This window comes from Benincasa hispida, chromosome 11 (assembly GCF_027475165.1).
Source record: "Benincasa hispida cultivar pf3 chromosome 11, pf3_genome.v1.1, whole genome shotgun sequence".
Taxonomy (NCBI): Eukaryota; Viridiplantae; Streptophyta; class Magnoliopsida; order Cucurbitales; family Cucurbitaceae; genus Benincasa; species Benincasa hispida.
The window spans coordinates 51,180,154-51,204,073 of NC_143488.1; the positions used below are offsets into that span (position 1 = coordinate 51,180,154).

Here is a 23,920-nt window from a genome sequence, read left to right on the forward strand (position 1 = left end):
ACAAATGTCAACTTCTAATTAGTCTCGAATTCAATTATTTGGAATTTTGTCATTAATTTAGTAAATGACGTGGCAATTTGCGATCGGTCCAAAATTTCTCATTCAACAAATGTCCATTTTCGAGATTTATGCACGTTTATACGGTGGGTGGATCTCGAAAAAGATAATTCGTAATCAAAGTATGATTCTAGATAATTCGTAATCAAAGTATGATTCTAACTCCTTGAATTTGATGCATCATTTTGATCAAAATATGAGAATTTAGCTCAAAATTTTGATTTGAAATTTGTTTTCTTGACACACTTTCGCTAAGTAAACAAAAGATGAATTTTAGTCCTTGACTTTCTTGCTCCCAAGTGAACTTTAATTTGAACTAAAGTAGAATTTATGTTCCACTTTAATTTCAAATTTAATTTAATATTCCAAATTCTAACAATCATTTTTTTTTTTTTTAGATTTCACGTGAATTTGAAGTAGAATTTGTCATCTTGTCTTTATCTTTCCTTCAACTTTGATTTGGTGGATGCTTGGAGTGTGCCTCTATTTTGATTTGAGGCAACACTTAGATTATGTCAAGGTCTTGACATTGGGATGACATTTTATTGGTACCCAAATCTTGGCTTGAATTTGGAATAGAATTTGAGGTGAAATTGAATCTCGATCCATTTTGATTTGAGATAAAAATTTGGGAATTTGGGATATACCCAAATTTTAATAAGAGACTAATTGAGACATTTTTTTTATCCGCAATTTATTTTGATTGAAGATAAAAACTCAAGGTTGAATAATTTGAATTTAAAATAAAATTTGGAATATGACCAAATTTCAATTTGGGATAAATTTTAGATTTTTCCCGCAATTTGATTTGAAAATAGGGATGAGAGAACCTAAGTTTGGATGAATTTCATATAAAATTTGGAAGATGTCCAAATTGGAGATTTTATCCACAATTTAATCTCAAAATTGAAAATTTAATTTTGAATAAAATTTGGAATATGGCCAAATTTTAATTTGAGAGAAGTTTTAGATCTTACCACAATATTTGGAACTAAGGATATGAACCTAGATGAAATTGAAATAAAATTTGGAATACGCGCAAATTTGAATTTTAACCGAAATTGAAATCCAAAATTTGATTTGGATAGAATTATAATCTTAAACTAATTTTGATATGAAGCTTGGATAATCTAGGACTTTGAACTTGATATTTGGATAAATATGGATTCGAATCTTATTCCGACCTAAATTATTATTATTTAGTGAAGTTGAATATGAGCCTTCAAACTTGTCGAAAATAAAACCACCTTCTTTTTGTTAAATTGGATAAATCCAAAAAAAAAAATCAATTTAACCCAAAATTTGTTAGATCTTCTCAAATGCTATGTGTTTAGTCAATATAAAATCTAAACTTCTTATCCAAATTTGGTTTTTAAATCTTAACCACCTTTGCTTATTCATCTATAAATTGAACTCAAAAACCTCATAGAATTCACATTGAGTGAATCACCTCCATTGCATCTCTTAAAACTTTTTAAGACCATTTTATTATTTCTTCAGTTTTTTTTTTTTTTATGCTTCTTGTTTTGCTTCGCCGAGTCGATGGAAACAGAGCACTCTCTCGTGATCGATCTTTTTTTTTTTTTTTACTCTCTCGTGACCGATCTTCTCTTGTTTTCTTTTTTTTTTTCTTTTCTAATTTCTTCGGCATGCTTTCAACCTTTCTTTTTCCTCACTTTTTTTTTTAATGGATTTTGTGGTTGATCATCTCCTTTGAAACCCATCAGCATTATGTTGCACTTGATGTGTGGTCACCGACAACATCGGCTTTTGCTTCTACTAGATTTTTTTTTTACCACTTTTTCATAGTTCTAAGAGGATGTGTGTGACTAGAAGATAATAGAGTCTTCTTTTTTTTTTTTTTTTTTAATTTTAAGGATAGGGCCTGCTGACATAAACTTTCTGACATAGTAGAGAGAGATTGGTTGGATGTGTAGAGAAGAAAAAGATTTAGGTTTTTTTTTCTAATAAAAGTCTAGTTTTATCTTTTAACAAAAAAAAAATTTGTATTATTTTTGTATTATTTTTCATTCTTAATTTCCTTTCTTTTTTATTTAGAATTTTCTTATTACACTAACTTTTTTTTTTTGTTTCGCATTTTTTTATTTTGTTCATATTATTCTTATATTTTTTAATAAATTCTTTTTCATTTTTTTCTTCCTCTCTTGTACCTTTTTTTCCTTTTCTTTTTTCATTCTTTTTTTCTTTTATTTTCTTCTTTTCCTCTTTTCTTTTTTTCACATGTTTTTTTTATTTTCCCTTTTCTTTTTCTTTTTCTTTTTCTTTTTCTTTTTCTTTTTGTTTTGTTTCTTTTTCTTCTTTTTTTTTTTCTTTTTAATTTTGTTTATAGGAGGTGATGTTTTATTTATTATTATTTTTTCTTTTGTAGCAATTCCTAGATACATGACCGTCTCCTTGGTATACAAAGGGATGACCCTAGAACTATTGGAAATATTGTATTGCCTCTCGTGCTTGTGCATCCTGATCATCATGGGAGGGGCCCATTTGATCACCATCCTGGAAAGGTCTACATCGTCATGGGAGGGGCCCTACAAAGTTTACAACTCTTTCATATAAGCTCGCAAAGGCTTACAACTCTCCCGGATTCAAAGGTCTGCTTTATAGCGTCGTTCGAAAACTCTCTTATGCTTTCACCCTAGAGAGGTTCCCGATAAGATGCAAAGGCTTACAACTCTCCAATTCAATCACCCTAGGGAGGATTCAAAGGTCTGCTTTATAGTGTCGTTCGCATATCCTGATCGTCATGGGAAGAGCCCTACAAGGCTTACAACTCTCCCATGCTTTCACCCTAGGGAGGATCCCGATAAGGTCATACCTCGTTATGTTACTTCTGATCAAAATTTGAAGATAAGGGAAATATGTCGTCAAGTATTGAAGATGAGGTGGAAATGCCATAAGGTCATACCTCGTTATGTTACTCCTAGATCAAAATTTGAAGATAAGGGAAATATGCCGTCGAGTATTGAAGATGAGGTGGATATGCCATCAAACCTTGAAGATGAGAAGAATGTGCCATCAAGCTTTTGAGCGGAGTCAGGTTGGCTAGAGTCGATCTCGCGTACAAGGCAGAACCAGACGAACTAGAGTTATCCTCGCATATGAGGTAGAGCCGGATGGACCAGAGTCATCTTCGCATATGAGGTAGAGCTAGGTAAACCAAACTTGATCTTGCATATGAGGTGAAACCACACCCACATTTTTGGAGAGGAAGCGAAGCTAACCAATTTTGGAGAAGATGTGAAGTTGTACCAATATTTTAGAGAGGAAACAAAATCGCACCACGACTTTGAAGATGGAGTGAAGTAGCATCATCGGTTTGGAGATGAAGTGAAACCGCACCATCAGTTCGGAGATAAAACGAAGCCACGCCACGACTTTAGAGATGAACGAAGCCGCGCCAACATTTTGGAGAGGAAACGAAACCACACCACGACTTTGGAGATGAAGCGAAGTCGCGCCAACATTTTGGAGAGGAAACGAAACCACACCACGTCTTTGGAGATGAAGCGAAGTCGCGCCAAAATTTTGGAGAGGAAACAAAATCGCACCACGACTTTGGAGATGAAGCGAAGTCACACCATTAGTTTGGAGATGAAGAAAAGCCATGCCATAACTTTGGAGATGAAGCAAACCACGCCAGACTTTGGAGATAATGCGAAATTGCGTCAACATTTTGGAGATGATGCTTTGAGTTTGATAAAGCATCGATAAATAATTGACATCTAAGCTTGACAAAGCATCAGCCAATCCTCTGCACTTGAGCTTGAAGTATCGGTGAATCAATCGCATTTAAGTTTGAAATATCGACGAATCTTCCGCATTTGAGTTTGATGAAGCATCAATGAATCTTTGGCAGTAGGCTTGACTTTGTGACTTTGAGCATGAAGATGAAGTATCGATGAAGCCTCTAAACTTGAAGATGGAGGAGCATCGATGAAGCCTCTAAACTTGAAGATTGAAGAGCATCGACGAAGCCTCTGAAATTAAAGATGGAGGAGCATCTAAGTTTGATTTTAAAGAGGAAGCGAAGTGCATTCCAAATGTGTGCCTTTTATTTACTTTGTTGGCTCCTTACGAGGGATGAACATCTTCAATCTATTGTGTTGTCTCCAATAGGGATGAACATCTTCAATCTGGAGTGTCATTCTTTAACGAGGATGATCAACATCAATCTTGTAGTATTATACTTAGGTGGTTGTGGTACCTTTTATGATGAACTAAACTTAAATTTCTTTAAGTTTCCTTTGTACTTTTAAAGAAAAGGATCAAATCATGACGTAGTTCAAGTTTTTTTTTTTTTTTAACTGGACTGAACTTGAAGTTTCTTTCAAACTGCCTACATAACCCTTCTTAATGATAGGGATCGAGTCATAATGTAGTTCGAAAAGAATTTTTTTTTTTTATGCGCGACTGAACTTAAATTTCTTTAAGTTGCCTACGTACCCTTTATAATGACAGGGATCAAGTCATAACGTAGTTTGTACAATTTTTTTTTGGGCCGTTCACATTTTAAGCTCATGCGGTCTAGGAGTATCATGCAATTTAGGCTTTTGCGATGAGGAGCTTCTTCATTTAAACATCAGAAGCTCTTATTTCATCATGGTTTTGATTATCCTCTTCATTTGTAGGATTCATCAATATGATGAGTATTGGCTTCACTATTAAAGAACCTTCTGTACTTATGTCAACAGAAAATTTCCTTTTCATGCGTGAAGGTACACGACTGTGAATCTTTTCGTCGTTGTTTTCTTCATGGAATGACGTTGGCTTTAAGATTTTCATCCTTCCTTTACGTTGATTGCTTGTTGTCTTGAGAAGATCAAAAGTAGATGCTGAAGGTTGATCTTTCTTTAATGTGGATGTACTTAGCCTTTTGAAGGTTGAAGTTCGAGCAAAAGTAGTCGTTGGACATTAGCCTTCTTCTCCTACCATGACCATACTCAATCTTTGAAAGACTAAAGATCGAGCACTTGAAGGCTTAATACGATCGAAGACAGAAGTTCTTTGCTTCATTTCTTCTGAGTCGTTGACTTCTTCAACAGTCACATGATTGTTTTCGACTTCCACTATGCCGACAGTGTGACATGCAATAACTTCTAATACTTTCTCCGGATGATTAGTGAGAAAGCTCCTTGGGAGAAATTCTGTCGAAGTTGTTGGCCGTCGAAATTGAGGGAAGTCCTTGTCTTCTTTCTTAGCAGGTTTAGGCTTCTGTGTCATCTTTTTGCCTTTCTTTTTATGAGTTTTGTTTCTTCTTCTATGGCTTCGATAGGAACGCGACTCTTTTTGGGTGGAGTTTGGTTATCTTCTCTTTCGATGGTCACTACTATCCACCCTTCGTTGTCATCTTCAACAAGCTCATCTTTCTTTTCGGAATTTGCTATTTGAATCTCTTGTTGGAACCGAACAACTATAGGCTCGAATTCTCCAAATTGGATCGGGCTTTGTCTTTGAGCATGGGACACAGACAGTATTAGAACATTTAAAGTTGCCGCTACTGTAGCATGATTTGTCTAAGCTACTTTATCCAAATCTAGCTCAATCTTCTTTTCACGAGCCAACTTCATAATTCGTTCCTTTAGCACGAAGCACCTTTCAACTGGGTGACTAATGACCCGATGATACTTGCAGTAGTTAGGATCATCTATTTTTCCTTCTTGTTTCGGCCGCTTGCATTCCGGTAGCTGAATAAGTTGATTCTCTAGTAGTTTCTCCAACATATCTGCCACATCAGAGTCAGGGAATGGATAAACCTCCTCTTGTCGTTCTTTAAGAGTTGGACGACGTTTCTCGCCCTCATTGTGCCTTCTTTTAAATTTTGTTTGTTTTTCTTTGGAGGAAAATTTCAATGGGGTCGCATGAACGACCATAGATTCTTTTGTAGCACTACTCACGATCTTTTCAGTGCCCTTGGCATCATTTTTGTATTTTTTCCCTTCAGAGAATAGGAAATCTTTAGTTCCCCTGTTGGCAATGCTTAGCTCCATATCATGAGCGCGTGTTGCCAGCTCCTCAAACGTACGAGGTTTTATCCCTTGTAGGATATAGAGAAGCTCACAGTGCATCCCTTGAGTGCACATCTCCACTGTAGATAATTAAGTCTATCTTTGCAATCCATACTTAAAGCTCTCCATCGGTTGATGTAATCGATGACTGTCTCTCCCTTTCACTGTTTGGTGTTCGTCAGCTCCATCATGCTAACAATGCGCCTTGTACTGTAGAAGCGGTTCAGGAACTCCCTTTCTAACTGTTCCCAACTGCCAATCACTTCTGGCTCCAAATCAGTATATCAATTGAAAGCATTTCCTTTCAAGGTACGGACGAACTGCTTGATTAACGAGTCTCTTCTGGTTTCTGCATTTTCGTAGGTTTCAATGAAGTGTGCAATATGTTGTTTTGGATTGCCCTTTCCATCGAACTGCTGGAACTTTGGAGGTTGATACCTAGTTAGCATTCTCAGGTTGTCGATTATCTTGGTGTATGGCTTCGAGTACATAAAGGAAGATTACAATGGTCCTCCGTATTGAGCTCTTATAGAGTTTGTGATCATATCTTAGAGCTGTTGAACTGACAAGAAGGCAACAGAGGTGAATTGTGGTGGCTGACTTTCCTGCAAGACAGTCTTTCCTTTGTCATTGGCTTTTGTAGCTGGGGATTGACTTGATTTAGCAGTATCTTGAGCTTGTATCTGATCTCTTAAAGCAGCGATTTCACGATCTCGCTCCTCTACAGCCTTCATTAGAAGATTTATCTTTACCTCCATCTCTGCCATGGTCGACTCAGTTCTATGCGAAGAACGTGCTTTCTGACATCGAGTTTCAGCTATGCCAAGAGATCACTACTTTGAAACAGGCATGGTATGAGAGGAAAGCCTCACGGCCACAATTCTGCTGTTACGTCAGTCATCATGACAGACACTACATCAAAATGTGATTCTTTCTCTGATAAATCAGTAGCAAAAGCATAGTTGTCGAACAAGGGATTTTTTCTGATGACGATCCCACCTTTAGGAGATTCCATCAACTGGTCCCAGATTTCCTCCGTGATGACAGAGCTTATGTAAGTGTTGCTTGCAATGGTAGCTTTGGATGAAACTTTCTTTTGTGCCATTTTTAGATTTGTTAGACTTGGATGACGAGAGAGAGATGAGAGGTAGAGATGTCCCACTGGACGTGCCAATTTGTTCGCACAAGATTCCAAGAGAAATTTATTTCGTGGAACTTGAACTTTGTATTTGTATTAATTTTGTGGAAAGTTAGTACAATCTCTAATACACAGTATTTTGATGCTTTCAAAATAAACTATAAACTTTAAGCTAGTTGATCTTCTTGAGTGATCGGCCTTTAGGCTTGTTGATCTTCTTGAACGATCGGTCTTTGGGCTTGTTGATCTTCTTGGGTGATCGGCCTTTGGGCTTGTTGATCTTCTTGGTGATCGGTCTTTGGGCTTGTTGATCTTCTTGGGTGATCGGCCTTTGGACTTGTTGATCTTCTTGGATGATCGACCTTTGGGATTGATGATCTTCTTGGATGATCGGCCTTTGGGATTGATGATCTTCTTGGATGATCGGCCTTTGGGCTTAATGATCTTCTTGGATGATCGGCCTTTAGGCTTGTTGATCTTATTGGAGGATTAGTGTTCGCACGAGGCTTCTGGAGAAACTTGTTTCGTGGAGTTGAACTTAAGTTGGTGTTGATGTTAAAGTTGTACTTGATCCTCTGATCGATATCTAGTACTTGATCCTCTGATTCTTTCTCAGTTGGGTGAATGTGCTTGACTTGAAGAAGAAAAGCACCGAACGTTCTTGAAGTAGAAGTCTTGGAAAAGTCTTTGGGTCTTCAAGGATCTTCTGTCTTCTAGGAGTGCAGCTTCAGGAGTCTTAGGAGTCTTCTGCTTGTTGATGAATTCTCTCTGAGCTCTCTGAATGTAGAAAATGTTTGTATCTTCCAAGGACTTCAGTCTTTAGAAGGCTTGTATCTTCAAAGGATTTCAGTCTTCAGAATGCTTGCATCTTTAAAGGACTTCAGTCTTCAGGTGTGGTCAGCTTCAGGAGTCAAAGAGTTTTCTGATTGTAAAGAATTCCCTATAAGCTCTCTAGAGTATAGAATTGTTGCCCCACAAATAAGGAGAACTCCTCTATTCATAGAGTTCTCCACTAGAATTCATAGGCTTGGGCTTGGTCGGTCCATGGGCAATTAGATTTGGGCCTTATTTGACATTTTGGTCAACTTAAGCCTATTTATGGGCTAAATTGGACTTTTAGCCCAAATAATAATATCAAATTGGACCGAAGTAATTTTATTCAATCCAACGGTTACGAAGAAAACATGTGGCATCATCAGACTTCGCCAATTTATGTTTTCAACTTCAATTTGGGACAAATGTCAACTTCTAATTAGTCTCGAATTCAATTATTTGGAATTTCGTCATTAATTTAATAAATGACATGGCAATTTACGATTGGTCCAAAATTTCTCATTCAACATAGCTATTAGTGGTTAATTCATAATAATAATAATAATTAATCACTCACTTACTTATAAACTATAATCTTCAAAAAGGTATCATAACAATTTTTTTTTTTTTAACAAATCAATTTTGCATTTGCCTCCAAAATTCGAATACACTTTTAATTTTTTTGAACAAAATTTAAATTTTATTTTTATCTAATAAAAAGCCGCATGAAATAATTTACTTTGTCAAAGTTCCTTCTGGATGAAGGAAACGAAATTAGTAAATTAACCCTGTTAAATGAATAATAAAATAACTTATTCCTACTTCTAAAATACATAGGATGATCATCCAAAGTAGTATAAAAGTAGTCTATATTTTTAATTTCAAATTGTCCTATATTCTCTTGTTTGAGAGTAAGAAAAGAATTTCATCGTAAGGTTGTAAGTAAAATTTTTCTAGTTTCTAGCAACTCGTCTTTTCTATCCATGATTTTAGAAATTTCCACATAAAATTATTCTCAAACTTCTAAATGGAGGACCCCAAGTTCTTGACCTACAAAAATGTTGTGCTTCGAAGATCAGATTTGCAAAGTCTTGAAGATCAAAACTATTTAAACGACACTGTAATTGATTTCTACTTTGTTCATCTCTCTGTTTACTACCAATATGATGAAATCCTCCTAATTCCGACGAGCGTCTCATTTTTGTTAGCTAATGCTATCGATTTGGACAGTTTCACATCCACAATTAAATCCCTAGACCTTCAGAAGAAGAAACTCATCTTCTTCACTGTCAACAATGACAATTCTCACTGGAGCCTTTTTGTCTATTGTAGAAAACGAAATTTATTTATGCATTACGATAGTGTGAATCAGGTAAACTGCAAATTAGCTTTCTCAATATATGAATCTTTGAATGACTATATTATCCATGATTCGGCCAAATTCATGGAGTGTCTGGCACCTAAACAGAGGAATTGGTACGATTGTGGATTATATGTAATGGAAATTTCTAGGGTTATCTGTGAATGCTATTCCAATGTTGATCGATTTCGAAACGAAGAAAAAGATGGGATTTGTGAGAGCGTGGATTGTAATTATGTTGAGTTTGATATGCGTTCTAAATTGTTGGGACTGATTTTGAAAATGAAGAACGAAGAAATCAAACCTTAATAGATAGTTTTTATTACGTTTATTATGGTTTTAATATTCTTTAATTTTACGTATGTTATCAAGTTGTTTTAGAAATTGTTTGTGAATTATTAAATGAAACTTTAGAAGTTTAAAAAGTTTAACCATGTCTGTTTTGTGCCACTCCTCTCTATCTTTCCAAATGTCATGGAGAAGATTCTTTTATCAAATCTCTTAAGAGGGATAAAATAAAAACGAAAAAGAGAGATTTTTTTAAAAAGAAAATAAAGAAAAATTATTTTAAATGAAGAAAGGTTGAAAATAATTGGCTATATTTGTAAATTTTTTAATTTCATTTTATTACATTTGAAACAAATATAAAATTAAAATATCAAATCGAGGCAAAAATTATAAATTTCATAACATAAAAAATTAAAACAAAATTATTATTATCTTTTCAAAAAAAAAAAAAAAAATTATCGTACAAGATATTACAATTTAGATTGATAATTATTAATTTAAAACTTTAATCCATTTAAAAATTTTAGGATTCGTTTGATAACATATTTTTTTTTTAAGAAATTAAGCATATTTTATCTCAATTTCTATAGTGTTTTGAGATACTTTTTTAAAATTAAGCATATTTATCTATCTATTTGGATTCTGAGTTAAATTTTAAAAATAAAAATAACTTTTTTTTTTTTTTTTTTTAGTTTTCAAAATTTGACTTGATTTCTTAAAATATAGGTAAAATATATAACAAAACAAAAAAAAATTATAGATAGGTAGAATATGTGTTTATAGACTTAATTTTCAAACACTAAAAATTAAGACCCTATTTTTTTAACCATTTCATTTTTTATTTTTGGTTTTTGAAAACTAGGGACATTTTTTTATTTGCATTTTTTTTGTACAATGGTTAAATTCTTAACCAAATTCTAAAATTGATAGCAAGTTTTTCAAATCTACTTTTTTTTTAGTTTTTGAAATTTGGCTTGATTTTTTAAACCATTAATAAAAAACCATTGATAAAAGTAGATAACAAATGAAAAAAATTAGAGGTAGAAATAATATCTATATACTTAATTTAAAAAACAAAAGACAAAACATAATAATCGATCGAGGCCTAAATAATTATCAAACAAGACCTTAATTAATGAAATTATATTATAATAAATATGTTTTCAAAATTTATAGTGAAAAAAGCTAAATAATATATTTTTTTTAAATCAACAATAAACTAACAAGAGGGACTAAGTTTAAGGTTTATGGACAAAACATGTACTAAAATTGGATAACCGAAAGTACATACACAATAATAACCAAAATGGTATGTTAACATCAAATATACCATACTAGACAATGATTTAAAATCAGTCAATTTGATTGCCTTGACTAGAATATCAACTAAAATAAATCCAACATAATTCTAAATCATAATAAAAATATGCTATATTTTGAAATGCTATCCATCACAGATTTCCAAATAAATATTGAATTATGGAGGTAAATTTTCAGTTTGGTCTACAAGTCAGAAGCATTTCCAATTTGACTTCATATCTACATTACATTGCTTAACAGAAAGAATAAGTGAGCAATTCCATAAAATCAAGATCATCTATCTCTACCAGGAAAGAAAGATCAGATTTACATCTTTAGAAAAAATCTAAAATTACATTTTGTATTCTTCCTTGTTCTAGGAACCTCATCTTATATTATATACTGATTACCTATCAGTCTATTCTTTAACATATTTGCCATCAGAGATCGAACCATTTGATGTAGCCAACGGGTGGTTGAGCCGACGGTTGGAGAAGTCTTCGCAAGTAGAGCTTGTCGCTAGGCTTGAAGAAATCCTTTCTCCTCCAAGTAAGTCACTATCTGCATCGCCATAGCACATGGGGTTGGGCAAACTCCATCATTCTGCCTTAATTCAATCTGGAAAAGCATCAGGTACAGACTTACATTGCTAAAGAAATGAAAATGTTGGACAAGGATTTGATGAAAATGCAATGTTTATGATATAGTACCTCGCAGTTCAGAGGCGGTTCGTAGGGGTCATCGATCCCGGTAAAACCTGCAATGCAATGTGATTGTTCATTTTCATTTCTATCTGCAAGTGCTCTTTTTAGATGAGAAGCATTTCCTTGATAACAAACATTTCATTTCTATTCTTTCTGCAAGTGCTTTTAAGGAGCAAAAAAATGGATTCTTCAAGTGTACCTTTGATCTTCCCATCTCGGGCAAGTTTGTAAAGACCCTTTGCATCTCTTGCCTCACATAATTCTAGAGGCATGTTCATGAACACCTGAACAAACAAAGGGGAATTCCATGTTCATGAAAACAAAAACAAAAACAAAAACAAAAACAACATCTGATTCAGCCATTACTTAATCTTGCCTCAATAAAGTTTTCCTCGGGCAATAATTCACGGCAGAAATCCCGATCTCTTCTATATGGAGATATCAAACTAGCAATGCATATTAAACCAGCATCAGCAAAAAGTTTTGCTACTTCACCTGTGATGGACACCCAAACAAGGAGGAAAAAAAATTAAATATCTGAAATATGCATAAACACATTTTAGTAGTACATGACAAGAAAATGGCATGTTATATGAAAGTTGTGGGCAGGTTAAGCAAAAGTCTTGTGCACAAAGACGTGGAATGCCTAGAGATGCTCTCCAAGGTTTTATAGTTCAAGCTCCAGCTTGGCCATGAGCTACAAGGACATTTTTTTTTTTTTTTTTTTGGGATAAGAGACAATTTCAGTGATAGAATGAAAATTCGAAAATATCCAAGGGTATAAAAGAAACCAATGAAATGGTATACGAAAGATGTTTCTAATTAGCCATAAGGAAAGAAAAACTAAACCATTTTTAGTTTCAGAAACTAGATTCAATAGTCATATCCAACATCCATTCGTTCATGTTACTTCAAACAAGCAATAATAGCCACGATAGTGATGGGATTCATTTTTCTCCATGGAAGTTTGGTTTCTTCCCAAACAAAAAAAAAAAAAAAAAAAAAAAAAAAAAAAAAAAAAACAAAGAAAGAAAAATAAAAAAGGGAAGATAGAATTCTATAAGTGACCGAACGACGAGCCGGCAATCACAAGGTGATGACTTTTGCACTTTCAACGTGGGCTCTAGCCCTCTACCCACTCTAACAATTTCCTTGTTTCCCTCACACAAACCTCCTCCCATAAAAAAAAAAAAACCTCATAAAACAATAACCTGTAAAAGGAATATTAACAACCAACTCAGCGAGATGAACTACAATAGACACATATGCATTGTGATGCTTCAAATCCATCACATAATAAAAAACTAGACAGAGTTATATTATTGTGGATGTTGTTTCCAGGTTCATCTAACATGAAATAAAGATCCTAATGAATATTCTATTCAAATCAAGTACTACTTCAAAAGGAAACATACTTACCAACTCTGCGAATATTTTCAGCACGATCTTCAGCTTTAAAACCAAGATCCTTGTTTAGTCCATGCCGGAGGTTGTCTCCATCTAGCACATAAGAAATTTTCCCTAGCGCATAAAGCTCTCTACTCAATGAGCAAGCTACAGTGCTTTTCCCTGAAAGATAAAATAGATTATATAAAAGAAAAATGTTCGAAAGAAAACTTTCTTTATTTGTCAAACACTCATCCTCCTCCCTTCATATTTCATGAAGATGTCATTTGGGGAGGATTACCACCTTGGACTATGCCCAGAGACCTCATCTTTGGATTTTAGGCCTTAGTTGTGCGGTTTGTATAATCAAGGATCTAAGAATCTGGATAATATTTCATGGAGATGTCATTTGGTCACAAAATTTTGTAGTAGATCTCTTGAGACAATTGGTGTTAGTTTCTCATAACAAAGGTGTCAAGGTATGCTGGATGAGGAGCTTGACCATCCTCCTTTTAGTTAAAAAGGATGGCTATTTCAGCAAGAGGCACCTCGAGAGAAACAGAAGTTTCAAAGATCTTAAGAAATCTTGAAAAGAGAATTGGAGTGTAACAGACTACAATGCTTCTTTTTGGGTGTTCACTACAAAGCATGTTTTTTTTAATAAAAAAATTTGGGTGTAGTCATCTGTTTATTTTTATTCTTAACTACATTTTGTATATTTTCTTCTCTTTTTTATAGGCTCCTTTGTCTTGAACAATCCTATTTTCTAGTGATCCTCTCTAGTCTCTTGTAACTTCATTTATCAGGCGGTTTCTAATCCTCTCTCTCTCTCTCTCTCTCTCTCTATATATATATATAAATATATACATATAGTGCTGCTAAGAAATACAAGCCAATGGCAAATGTAACAAAATGAAGCCACTTCTAAATCAATTCATCGCCTAATCTCCAATGGAATCCAAAAAACACCCTACCAATAACAGAAAATGACCCATAATGTCTTTAAAAAACAAAAGTCCATAAAGAAGGACAATACTATGAGCGAAGCTCAGGGAAAAAAAAAATACAACATTTCATCCTTATATGGCTAATGTGTAATAAAGAAATGAGAATAGACCTGATCCACTAAGGCCTGTGATCCATACAACACAGCCTTTTTGGTTGAGAAGCTTCTCCCTTTCAGGCTTTCCGACGGGACAATTGTGCCAGAAAATATTATTTCCATTTCCCACAGCAGACATTTGAGTGTATTGATCTTCTATATCTACAAGTAATTGATCATTTAACAACGTTATAAGTTACCCAGAATATTCTTCATCTAGAACTCTTATAATAATTAAATTGGGATCACTACTATAAGTCATGTCAGCTTAAAATCTCTTTTATTCCTTCACTTCATTGCTACAGCCAACAGTTTAGAAAGAAAATTTTATGGCATATGGCGATTGAACAAGGAGACTGGAATATAAGAAAATAAATGATTGATCGAGAAATTACAAGAATGGTTAGAACTTAAGACTGAATATTATCTCATATAACATGACAAGTAGTTTTGAGAAAAAAAAAAAAAAAAAAAAAAAGGTTGGAGGAAAATCTTGAGTTACCACAACTTGACTGGAAGTGACGATCATGAATTTGAACGACAAAAACGCCATGAGAAAAGAAATTGTTCCTAGAAATTCTCTGGGTATCTTTGATTTCATTATTTAATAGAAACAAATTCAGATGACCCACCATGACACCAATAAAAGCATCTGGCTCAACACTGTACCCAGCACTCTCCGTCAAGTCCAGATTCAATTACCTAGTAGCTTATGTATGCAAAAGTTAAACTTGTTTTCGCTCGCTCCAGATGTTAAGTGGTAACCACGAGCGAACTTAGAAGGCGTATTAAAATGGCACTGACCATAGTAGGGGGTGAAAATTCCACATAAAGAGGCATCATTTCTTACAAAAATAAAATAGGACAACAGAAAACCCCATCTCTTGTAAATTTATAGCCATATTTGCCAGTAAGGCGTGCATAGGGAGAAAGGGTCACCAAGTCATCTGACTATAATGTCCTTGTCTAATAACATCTTAACTTCTAAAACATTTCATAAAACTAGATAAGATTCCAAAATCTAATCTATTATAGGTTTTCTAGAAGGGGAATTCAATATGAATCTTATTCGGCATCCTAATAGCTCTATGGCAATGTGTGGCTTGGATCCAGAGGGAAATTGTGTTCATGGTTCATATTCTCTTCAATCACCTCAAAAAGAGAACTCATTTTTCTCTTGAAGAAGAAACTAGTAAAATCTATTCCCTCTATCATATATAACAATATAAAATGCTATTTGTTTGTGCACAGTCTACTTTTAATTTTTGTTACTGCAATATTTTTACGGCCATATTTATAGTGTTCATTCTATCTTGCAATTTATATGGGCACAAAAGCTATCCATCAATATCATAATCCTATAAATGAAAGAAGAGATTCCATATTGGTTGATGTTGAAATAAATATCGTACCTTAAGAATCCGAAGTTGTCAATTCTAGCTAGGAGGTGGGTGGGTGTGGAGAACAGAAAGGAAGCTTGATTTATCAGCCATTCATGAGAAACAACACATATACTTAATAAAGAATTTTTTTATTAAATTTACCATAGAAAATGAAAAAACAGAACGTTTCTTTAGTTATCCTCCCACAAGGCACTTCTGCTTCTTGGTCTTCAAAGAGTACTTTCTTTTCTGTTACTGTACTTATTTTGACAGGTGAAATGGTTGGAAACATGATGAAATTTAATTATTAAGGTATAAACATGAGTAACTCTTATACATGACTCTTTATTTTGATTAATCTCAAATTCCAAAAGTGGATTGCTTGCCAGCCCCCACCCAACTTTCTTGTGGACGTTGCCAAGCCAATACCTTGTACTCTGAAAAACCTCACACTGTATATTTGTATATTTGTGTGTTATTTGTGGATGTTCTATGTATGCTCAGTGCCTGTACTAGAAATTTAGAACCTATTCTCCAATGACCAGTTTGTCAGTTTTATTATCTTTTGTTACTTTTAAAAAGGTTTTGTTTCTACTCATAAATGCTACTATTAGCGAGATAAAACCATTGGTTGGTAATGAAGGGGTCCGTGGCTTCTTACAGGCCATAAAAGATATTCTACATAATATTGATGGTTGCACATTCCATCTCCAACTCCGTTTTAATTGTTCCTGAACTTTAATATTAACTTAGAACGTCAGAAACCTTTCTTTTTAAAGCCAGAACATATCCTTCGATTATTGTACAATCTAAAGGATGTCGTGTTACCTTCCACAATTCTTAGTCCATTTCTCTCTTCAGCTTAAAAAATGGAGTAATCATACAGCTAAAAGAATAAAGCGAAATGCACAATGACCATGGACAAAGATGTTACTGCTCACAAATTTCATTCGCCACAATTGTTCTGAATTACCATGTTAATGGATTCATAAGAACTACCACGATTAAATAACTAGATTTCAATCCATTAACGATACAGATACAAAATCAGCCCCAAAGTTCCAAACAACCAAGAAACACATTTTTTAAGAACAAATAACAAATAACAAATAAAGAAATGTACATTTGCAATGAATCGTGATATTAAGAACAAATAACAAAGAAACACGAAATAAATTAACAAAGAGAGAGAAAGAAACAATACCCAGAAGAGAAAATCAACGCCCAGAAGAGAAAAAAGAGAGAAAACCCAGAAGAGAGAAGAGTGATGGAAGGCAATAGAGAAGAAGGAATTGAAGAAAGGAATGAAAGAATCTGGACAAGGGTAGCGTTTAGCGACTGTTGCGCACTAAATTCACTCAGAATCGTCAGTTTTCCAATTCCATTCCATCGGTTTCGCGCGTGGAAGAGCATCGCATCCCATATTCTATTCTCTCTCTTGTTCTTCTGTTCCTGAAATGGAACCACACTTCCAATCCAATCCAATACCTACGTTTGCTTCCTTCAACCCCCCATCCCTTTTGCTGACGTGGACTCCTCCTATTGGTTCCCAAGTCGAAGGAATTTGCATGGGTGTTGATTATTAGAAAATTATCGTTGAGGGTTGCCTAAGGCAAGATTCAAGTCCAGGACAGATATAAGCCTAATGAAAAATAGAATAGAAGCTTGCATAGGAGTACGTGCATGGTCAAACTATCGAGTTTTAGGTCGACCAACTGAACTCATGTAGTTTCATCAAAGGAAAAATGATCAAGCCGAGTTTGCTACAAGCACTCTATAACCTTGAGGGCAATACTTATTCTAATATTACACACGTCCACAAGCAGGAGTCAAATAATGAGCCTTGTAAATACCCGATGTCAATTGTCTCAATGTGTAAGCAATTTTATGTGTGCTTAGAGTTAAATATTTTGTATACTAACTTAGACATTGAAGTATACTCAGCTCGACATCACACTAGTGCAAGTAATCTTGCAAATTCGTTCAAATGATGTGTCTAGACCAAAATAGTAGGTTGAAGTAGCACTCAAGGCCTGCGTGAGTTTATGGTGTCAATAATTATAATGGGTGAACAAATTGAATGATACTTCTAAAGTTGTATCAATATTTTTAATCTTCAAAAAAAAATTTAAAATATTCCAATAGTGAGTATATGAGTGAAAATTATTTGTATTCATCTAAAAAAAATCAAGCATTAAAAGAATGTGATTGATCTTGTTTCTTCTTGATTCACATATATTATTTGGCTTCATCTTCTTCAACACGTTGAAAGAGCACTTTCATCATTTTCTTGTTGCTCTCTCCTTGAAAGCTACGTAATGAATAAAAAATGTATATTATTTTAGTCAAAGTGAATGAAATTATGAGTTGGAGCCCATGTGGTTACCCTTGACTTCCTTTCCACATGTAGTAAGAGTGGGTCATCCACAAATTTTCCTTTCAAATTTAGCTTGTTAGGAAGAATGTTTAAAAAAAGTATAGGGAGGTTTTCAAAGTGTCTTCCATCATTTTGAAAGCTGAAAATCAGCTTGTTAAGACTAAAGCAACTTGTGTTATGTGTTAGAGCAGAATCGTTAAGTTACAAATGGAGATTTTTTTTTCTGTTTTAGAGTATTCAGATATTTTGAATCTCGATAAGAAGTTGATAAAAAAAATTCATAATTTTCATTCTAATAATCTCTTTTGTTGAAGAAATAATTCTTGAATAAAAAAAAATTATTAACATCTCCTTATGCAAAACTCAAGTCAGCCAAGAGATATGGCTAATTAGATTACCTTTCAAGATTAAGGATCTAAAATCAAGATTTGGAAATTCTGTTCTGAATTGAGTCACTCTACAATCAAATTTGATCGAGACTTGATTTAATACCTAAGATGCAATCTCCCATAAAAAAAATGTAAGAAAAATTGAAAACGACAAAGGTGGTTGTTTGGATTTCTAAAAGAAAAAAGTTTCAAACATGAGAGTTGATTTGTTTTTCACGTGATCATAATTTGATTTTTATTAACCAAATTTGTTGGTATCCATAGCCTTCCTACAAAAGAAGCCCCTAACCACCAAATGTCCAAAAATTAGCTAAAAAAGTAATGGTAATGATGGACAAGTTTGGTAATACCCATCTTTAATTATCTAAACTTGAAACTAACCTTTATGGAACGAAAATAATAAATGAAGTCGTCAAAGTGCTTTGTCAACCTTACAAATGTTAACCTCCAAAACTCCAAATGGTCCATTCTTACTCGCATCTTGTAACACATGAAATGAATGTCGAATCAACCCTATCCAATTTTGTAGATGGAGAATTCATGCTTGCTGAATCTTCTTGGTATTGGATCATGTGATAGGTTCGATTGAAATTTGTAGAACACCATTATCGTTGTCATCATTTCCTCTCCATTTGTGATAATTTCTCCATTTTTAATGATCACAAATCTCTTGTTTGGACAGTCTAACATGAATATTTCTCGATATTGTGTCAACATTTGATATCTCTATTTTTATCTCATATCTCTTGGATCCCTCCATTTTTCCTTACTCTTGGAGCTCTCGACCTTACTTCTCGTCAAAACTCAAACTTTATGGACATACTAAGATGGTTAGTAGAACATTGAGAGCTTACTTATGGGCTATTATTTCTTAGAATAGAAAGTCGTGGGAAGAGTGTTTTTCATTTGTAGAATTTTCATATAATAAAACAATTTATAGTACAATACCTCGTTCTTCTTTTCAAATTGTTTATGGATTCAATCCACTTATACCACTCTATTTACTTCTTATTCCCTCTAATATTTTATGAATGATGCAACCACAAATAAGGTAAATTTTATCAAGGCCTTGCACAAGGAGGTTAAGGAAAGGCTTGAGATTGAAAACTCCAAAGTTACAACAAGAATTAACAAAGGACATAATGAACTATTTTTTCAATTCAATGATTGGATTTGGATACATTACGGTAAGGAGTAATTTTCATCTCAAAAGAAGACAAAAGTTGCATATAAGTTGGGACAATCCTTTTCAATGTCACTTAATTGAACTCTTTTAATATAGGTGATGACTTTTTGATTTCCTACTCTAACTTGTAAAAATAGTGGACTAGGTCAAAATTTCAAGGAAACAAACCAGTCAATTTGTTAGAATTATATTTAAACAAAAAGATAAAAATAGCGAGACTTTGGTATGTTGCACTAAAGTAAATAACACATAAATAGGAGGAAAGAAAAATCAATCTTTGTAATGTTTTCGATTCAAGTTGATCTTATCAGTCAAAATGAGCATCAACTTGTATCGAGTGCGTTAATGACCAAGAGGTATGTGATTCAAATCCTCTATCTTAATTATGCTAAAAAAGTAGGATCTCATCAAATTGTAATTATGATCCTAGACCTACTAAATCAATTCAATTAAATTCTAGACAATTAATCTACTTACTCAAAAAAGTCAAGATAAGTTTAATTCCACCAAGTCTATTGATTTTAACAAGGCATTGCAACAAATTCTTGTTATCTAACTAACTGGGCATGATGATGTTCTATATTAACAAGATACTAATTACGACAATGAGAAGATTAAGACAAAACTAAATATGCGCGAGATAGATACACATAACCAATTTCACTTCTTTTATACTATGATTTACCATGCAAACTACAATAATCATGGAAAAGACATAGAAATACACTTGTGAACCAACTCTTTTACAATTAAAATCAAGCATCACATAATTACAAGCAATCAATATACTTGAGGCATCATTCAACAATTAATGAAATCTCACAAAAATTTAAACAAGAATAAGATAACACTCGGATAAATAAAGAAAAATACAATGAAGTTGGGAGCCTCACAATCATTGGCTCAAACCGACTTTTAACTAGAAATACTATTTAGCTAAACATCGTAATGATATGACTAAATTTTTTAATAAGTTTGATTAATTACAACAAGATAGATAAAAAATAAAAGGAGATGTTTGGTGCACCAGTTTGAATCCTAACTTAAAAAGTTCATTATATTTTATAAAATAAAAGTTAGCGATATTTGATATAATTTAGTAATGTAATTATCTATATGACAATTTTAGAAGGAAAAAAAAGCCAAACAGGGAAAAGGAAAAGAAAAGGAAAAGTCCAAGTTGACAATTTCATCCAATCCCCCGGCGGCGAAGGAGGCTGTAGAGTCGTCCCTGCGGCGTTGGGAGTTTGAGCTTGGCGGTGCGATCAACGAAGAACCAGGTCCCGAATTCCATCTCCCATTTTTCTCAATCAAAGCTCAGCCATGGTGTTGAACAGTCCTCTTGTCCTTTGGGTCGCCAATATTTCTGCCGATCTCTGTCAATACGTTGCCTGTAATCCCGAGCGCTTCAGCAGTCACCATGTTCTTTACCTCATCTTCTGTTTCCCTTTCCGCCATTTCCGCCATATCTCTCTTTCCATCCTCTCCTCCCTCTGCCCTCCCTCTCTCCTCTCTTCTTCTTCCTCTTCCTCCTCCGGTTCCGATTCTGATTCCGACGACACCGATTCCTACGATTACAATTCTCATTCCGATTGATTTCCTGTATTCTATTATATTTTACCCTTTTCATCTGTTTCTGGGTTGTAGTATAATGATTGTTGATTCAATTGGATGTTTGGTCTCTCTTGTAAACTTTATTATATCTTTATACCAGTGAAAATTAGACGCGTGATATTGTAAATTTCTTTGTTTTCTCGTTCGTTTGACGTTTTGTTTGACTGGTGAAACCTGGGGATACATTGACAGGACGCATTTCATGTACCTTAGCATGGGTTTTTTCTTTGATTATGTTTAGTCATTGGTCTGATTATTGATGTTGTTCATTTTTCTTAGTTTTCCTTCCATTATTGTTTATCTTATGTACGAAGAAAATGGATTCTTTAAGGTGTTTTTTGTCGCAGGATTGCTTGGATATGGGCTACTCCTATAGCTGCTCCAAACTACGTGAAATACATGTACCAAATAGTAATGTTTCTACCTTCTTCTGCCCTTTGTGCATTGCTTGAGATGGGGCTAGTGATTGATTGATTTAATAAGTTGCACTTGTCCCTTGCAATTTTTTCATCATAAACTCTGGTGGGCATATTTTATTCTCTCTTGTACCATGTTTTATATAGTTTCCATGCAACGTGGTTTATATTGTTTCTTCTTTAGTTGATTTTAATCTTGAGTGGAATCTTTGCTTCTGAGGCACTTATCGAGTTTTTTATCCATATAGATACAGTGCAGGCATCATTAGTCCCATATGATGATAGTAAGCTGGGTGCTTGATTCTATTCAAGTGTTTTCTTTCAAATCTTTGTTGAAATTCCTTTATAAATCTTCTTCTAACCTTTAATCCCTTAATGGCTTAATCTTTGAAAGTTCATACACCTTCTTTGGCTTCTGTGTTAAATTATCATGGTTTGTTTGATATCTAACAAAGAAAGATTCCGTACTTTTGTCAAACGCCATTCTGAATCTTGGCTAGTTAGTATTTAGATTCCATTTGGTGAGGGAAGTTCAGTTCAAACTTCTTTTTCAGTTTGATGTTTCTTGTTTTGTACTTAAAGCTGCAAACTTCCATCTGAAGAAGAGTGTTCTTTTAGGACTCTGTTATTCTGGTGTTTATTTGTTGTTGTGGTTAGACTTAGAAATAAGAGGACTTTATGCATTAGATTGATGACTGCAAGTCAAATTTGGCAAAGTGTGAAGTTTGCTTTTATGTAGGATTAAAATTGTTAAAATGGTTTATTTGTTTCCTTCTTTTGCTAATATGTACTTCTTGATTATGTTTCTTCTTTTACTGGTTTGCATCATCATACAGGAAGCTCTTTCTTGTAACTTCTCCCATTTCTTTTGTGCTCAGTTCCCATGTTGCTTCAAATTTTATTATTGAAAAAGGTGTTTGTCCCTTATTTGTTCTTCCCGTCTATATCATACTAAGCATGCATGAGGAATGTAAATGCCAAAAAGTGGCTTCTCCCTTTTTGTTAACGAGTCTCGGATGTGTTAGAAGGTAAAAAGTTTAATTGATGGAAGCTTTATGCATTGTCTTCATCGATTTCAAAGATATTGCAGAAAGCAGAAGTATTTGTACATGAACAGATTCATACATGCATATTAAAGGCATTCATTGCATAATTTAACGTGTGAATGCCCTGCATTACATTGGATACGCAAAAAGGAAATATTTAATAAATATACCTTCATAAAATTACAATTAACCATGGCATGGTTTACCTATTCATTACTCATATAATTATCACATGATCTGAAAATCTGTTCTGTTGAGTTAGTCTTGTCTACTGCTTTTTCTTGGTGTAAATTGAAGCACCCTTTCATTCATTTCAGTTTATCTTTCTTAGTCAGTAATTGGCAATCTCTATTGTAGTTCTTCGGGGTCTTCCCCTTATTCATATCAATGATAGTTTCTTTTACAAACAAACAAACAAAAAAAAAAAAAAAAGAAAGAAAAAAAGAAAATCTGTTCTGTTGAAAGCATGTGGTTGCTCATAATAGAGGTCGAATTAACCATGGCATGGTTTACCTATTCATTACTCATTTAATTATCACATGATCTGAAAATCTGTTCTGTTGAAAGCATGTGGTTGCTTATAATAGAGGTCCATGTTCGATGTTTGACGAGGTGTTTTTGAATCCTCCTTTTCATGACAAAGGAAGGGTTCTTTGGCATCCTTGTTTTTTTTGCTGTGTTGCTGGGTATTTGGCTTTGAGAAGAATAGTAGAATTTTTCCTGTGGTCGAGCGGTCTGGGGAGGATCTTTGGGATGTTATTAGGTTTAACTCACTATTGTAGGCATTTGTTAATACAATTTTTTTTGTAGTTATCAGCTTGGTATGATTAATTTGGATTGGAGCCCCTTTCTGTAACTAGGTGTGAGGGCTATTTTGTTTTTGGGCTTGATTTCTGTATTATGCTTGTATCCTTTCATCCATCTCAATGAAAGTTTTGTTTCTTATAGAGAGAGGGGGAGAAAAAAAAAACTTACTGCCTTCAACTTTCCTGGACACTTTTCGAGTCCGTGCTGCACCTTCTTTCATGGTGTCGGACTTACTGCCTTCAACTTTCCTGGACACTGTTCGAGTCTGTGTTGCACCTTCTTTCATGGTGTCGGGCACCGGTCCTGTTTTAGTTTTAGCATTTGCTTTACGTGACTATTGCATTATCTTCTTGATTGTTTCATCCTTACTTTTATGTACATGTCCTTTTTTATATCTTTTTTTCCTTAAGAGTATGGTTCATTTGACCAATAGTTTGATGAACTCAGTAGTTATTCAATGTTACTTGTTATTCTTCGTACATTTAGAAACCTCACTGCAGCCTGATCCTCACTCTTGACCTTAACTTAGA

The 23,920-nt window shown here is 34.0% G+C and overlaps 2 protein-coding genes and 1 long non-coding RNA gene across 6 annotated transcripts; 2 read left to right on the forward strand and 1 right to left on the reverse strand.

Moving 5' to 3' along the window:
* Positions 1–9,061: 9,061 nt before the first annotated feature.
* On the forward strand, positions 9,062–9,703 carry LOC120090707 (NEDD8-specific protease 1-like). Its single transcript, XM_039048423.1, has one exon. It carries the CDS (start codon positions 9,062–9,064, stop codon positions 9,701–9,703), a length of 642 nt encoding a protein of 213 aa, XP_038904351.1.
* A 1,437-nt stretch (positions 9,704–11,140) lies between these two features.
* APK3 (adenosine-5'-phosphosulfate (APS) kinase 3) lies at positions 11,141–17,164 on the reverse strand. Of its 3 annotated transcripts, none has more exons than XM_039047763.2 (7): positions 16,760–17,164; positions 14,189–14,335; positions 13,105–13,254; positions 12,062–12,180; positions 11,885–11,969; positions 11,692–11,738; positions 11,141–11,599 (listed from the first exon to the last, which is right to left on the reverse strand). In XM_039047763.2, exons 2-7 carry the CDS (start codon positions 14,310–14,312, stop codon positions 11,501–11,503), a joined length of 624 nt encoding a protein of 207 aa, XP_038903691.1. In that variant the 5' UTR covers positions 14,313–14,335; positions 16,760–17,164; the 3' UTR covers positions 11,141–11,500. The 3 variants fall into 3 exon arrangements, with proteins under 3 accessions (XP_038903691.1, XP_038903692.1, XP_038903693.1); XM_039047764.2 differs by having other exon boundaries at positions 11,141–11,584; positions 16,760–17,073; XM_039047765.2 differs by having other exon boundaries at positions 11,141–11,588; positions 16,760–17,073.
* Positions 17,165–20,438: 3,274 nt separating this feature from the next.
* LOC150032714 (uncharacterized) lies at positions 20,439–23,871 on the forward strand. 2 transcript variants are annotated; one of them, XR_016524910.1, is made up of 2 exons: positions 20,439–23,443; positions 23,532–23,871. It is a non-coding gene; the product is annotated as an uncharacterized LOC150032714 (long non-coding RNA). The 2 variants fall into 2 exon arrangements; XR_016524911.1 differs by having other exon boundaries at positions 20,439–21,532.
* The last annotated feature ends 49 nt before the right edge of the window (positions 23,872–23,920 follow it).